The 3,110-nt window shown below is 57.8% G+C and overlaps 1 protein-coding gene across 1 annotated transcript; it reads right to left on the reverse strand.

Moving 5' to 3' along the window:
* Positions 1 to 392: 392 nt before the first annotated feature.
* Hmx2 (H6 family homeobox 2) lies at positions 393 to 2,439 on the reverse strand. Its single transcript, XM_052174573.1, has 2 exons — positions 1,940 to 2,439; positions 393 to 1,086 (listed from the first exon to the last, which is right to left on the reverse strand). Exons 1-2 carry the CDS (start codon positions 2,205 to 2,207, stop codon positions 533 to 535), a joined length of 822 nt encoding a protein of 273 aa, XP_052030533.1. The 5' UTR covers positions 2,208 to 2,439; the 3' UTR covers positions 393 to 532.
* Positions 2,440 to 3,110: the final 671 nt, after the last annotated feature.

Genomic DNA, 3,110 nt, shown 5'->3' on the forward strand with positions numbered 1-3,110 from the left:
CAGATCTCTACTCTCCTCGTTTCACCCCTACCCATCCTCAAGATGAAGGGAATAAAGAGAAGTGATTAGTTCAATGACCAAAGCCCTAGTTGGCTCGGCTCGGCTGAGCGTGTGACCTTTCACATTATCTATATACACGTGTATATACGGGAGAAAGACTACCTGGTTTTGTTGGTGGTTTTCTGATGTTTTTTCCCCTTGCTGTAGGTCAAAACCGACCTAATCAAAAACCCCCTTCCCACCACCACCGGAGAATCTCCCCTTCCAACATAGTTTTCAAACGTGTGTTGGTTTGGTTTGGTGTAGAAAGCAGGTGCTCTGGCGTGGGGAATGCAGATAAATACTCAAAACAAAACAAAACAAAAAGTAGGGAAGAGGCCATAAATAAGACATAACGAATACACATGGTGTATTTCTTAATATTTCTGGACACGCGCCGCTCTGCTCCGGAGCCCTGCGAAGGATCCCGACCGCACGGGGCTCTGCATGCGGCTGCAGGCGACCAGGGGCGCCCCGGGAGCCGGCGGGCGTGTCAGTAGTCAAGCTTGTTGTACAGGTTGTAGAGCGGTAAGGCCGAGAGATTGCTGCTGGGGTAATAGAGCGGAGCCGGGAAGGCGAGAGAGCGCGGCACCGGCACTCGCAGCAGCGAACTGTCCCGAAACACCAGCGGCATGCCCACGAGAGTCTGCGCCGACGCGTGTGCCATGTTGGCCGCCTCCAGCTCGGCGGAGAGCTGCCGCTTCCACTTGTTGCGGCGATTCTGGAACCAAGTCTTAACCTGGGTCTCGGTGAGCTGCAGACTGGAAGCGAGGCAAGCGCGCTCCGAGCTGCTCAGGTAGCGTTTCATGTCGAAGGTGGACTCGAGCTGGTACACTTGACTTCGGGAGAAGACTGTGCGTGTCTTCTTCTTGGCCGCTCCGGCTTGGCGCTCCGCACCGCCGTCCCGTGGCCGCTCCGGGCCCGGAGAAGGCGAGCCCGCCGGCAAGAGCCTTTCCTTCTCTTCCTTAAAGTCCGGATGAGAAGGAGAAAGGAAAGGCGAGCGCTCCGAGGCCGCAGGCCCTGCGCCTCCGCTGCCCTTGGGGGTACCTGAAGAGTGAGTACAAACAGAATGACCATGGAGTTGATGCGCCTAGAAGACCCTCAGCTCTGCCTGGGACAAGGAGGTTGGCTGGCGCCTGTATCCTTGATTCCCCTATTTCTAACCCTTTCCTTTTCTACTGCGTCCTGCTGGCGCCTAAAATCCAGAGCCTCGGCCTTTCAAAGCAACAGAAAAGGGTTCCATACAATCCGAGCTTGAGGTTTCCATTCCCACTCTTATAAAAGTTAAGTGGTAACAGGTCTGGAATGGGGACATTAACACCATTTTTAAAAGGTGATATTTGCCTTGTGAGAATTGAGCGTTACACGGTAGCAGCATCTTGCAGGCCCTTTCCTTTGGGACTCAGGCTAATTTTATACTTAACTCCTTGACTGTTATCTGTTAGCTTGTACCTCTCTGAAACTCAGCACTGTCAATCATTTTAGAGTACTAATCATTTCGAGAAGAGACCGAGAGGAAGGAAAAGATGTAGAGCCTGCAGGACTGACAGAAAATCCAGGCCAGACCTGCAGAACTCGAGTCAGGACAGAAAGTACCCGCGTGCGAAACCGTTTTGGTCAGCATTGTGTACCGCCCGCAGAGTTCCTGGCCCATTCCGGTTCACCCTCCTTCCAACCCAGTCTTCCCCTTACGGCCCCCAATATTCCTCTACTTCTCCCCAACGCCGGCCTTTCTAGCCCTTCCGAGGAGGCACCATTGGTGCGTCGTCCCCTCCCCTTGGCCTGGACCCCTAGCGGCCCGGCTGCGACCCGAGGATGCTCTGTTCCGAGTCTCCCGACAATCACACAAGGCATCGCCTCACGCTCACTCGGGGCCAGACTCCCGACCTGCGATCCTTACCCAGGCAAGGGAAAGGGATGGGGGGATGGTGCTTAGGGCTTGGCTCCTTGGGGCCGTGCGGATCTGGGCAGAAGCAAGCCGGAGCCTTCCAGCCTTCCTCCGGCTCCTCCTCCTCCGAGGACACAGACAGGCTGCGTTTCCTGGCTGGCCACCCGGCGGGCTCCCGCGGTGCCTCGGAGGGGCCCCCGCCCAGGATGGACTGGATGGTGAAGCTGGAGACGCCACCGGCCGCCGGACATCCCTTCCCCACATCTTCCTTGCTGCCCATCCTGGGTTCATAAGAAATCGGAGGAAACCAAGAACTCCCTTTAGAGCGGGGCTGGGTGGAAGGTGGTGCGGGCAGGCAGGCGGGGGGAGGGGCGGGAGGGAAAGCAAGGGGAGGGGGCAACGAGGCTGGCGAGGCGTCCCCTCTGCTCCAGGACGCGCAGGCACCGGACCGCTGCTCGCGGGTCCCTGCCGGCCCGGCTCTGGGTGAGCCCGCCCAGCCCCGGTGCCAATGTCCCTTTCTCGCTTGCCAACTCCACCGGTCTCTAGCGACGCGGAGGCTGCGCGGCCTCATTTGCATAGAGGTTACCCGGCCGCGGCCAATCGCAGCGCCGCGGAGCGGCCCCGGAATTTTTTAAAAAGCTGGGGCCGAGCACGCAGCCCCGGGAAGCTCCCGGAGCACGCCTAGTAGCGGACCCGCATCAGCTCTGTCCAGCCCGTAGCATCTGGGGCTGAAGGCAGCTTAGACAGCAGCCTGTATTCCGGGTCTCTACCCTGTCTCTCCAGAAACGAGAACAGCGCCCTGCGTCGAGCTGGCGGGGCTCTCTCACATCCAAGATGCTCCTCATAGGCTGCTGCCACCCTCCTCAGCCCTCAACCCCTTCCAGCCTCTAAGGGACCGACAGAGCTCTATGAGTCTTCTCCCGCTGCGTTGGGGATCAACTGTAAGTGGCTCTGAGAGACGCTGTTCTCAGCTGGGAGACACAGGAGCAAAGAACTTCTACAGCTCTCCACCTGCAGACCCCACTGGCTAAAGGGACCATAGAATTTTGGAAACAAGGGTAGCCCCCAGATCTCTCGAGGTTCCGTTTACATTCCAGCCATTTGCACTGTGCTAACTTGAACAAGTCTGGTCCCAGTAGAAGCTTCCCTGCCCTCTGGCAAACTTCTTAGTGTCTCCTGTCCC

This window comes from Apodemus sylvaticus, chromosome 1 (genome assembly GCF_947179515.1).
Source record: "Apodemus sylvaticus chromosome 1, mApoSyl1.1, whole genome shotgun sequence".
NCBI classification, from domain to species: Eukaryota; Metazoa; Chordata; class Mammalia; order Rodentia; family Muridae; genus Apodemus; species Apodemus sylvaticus.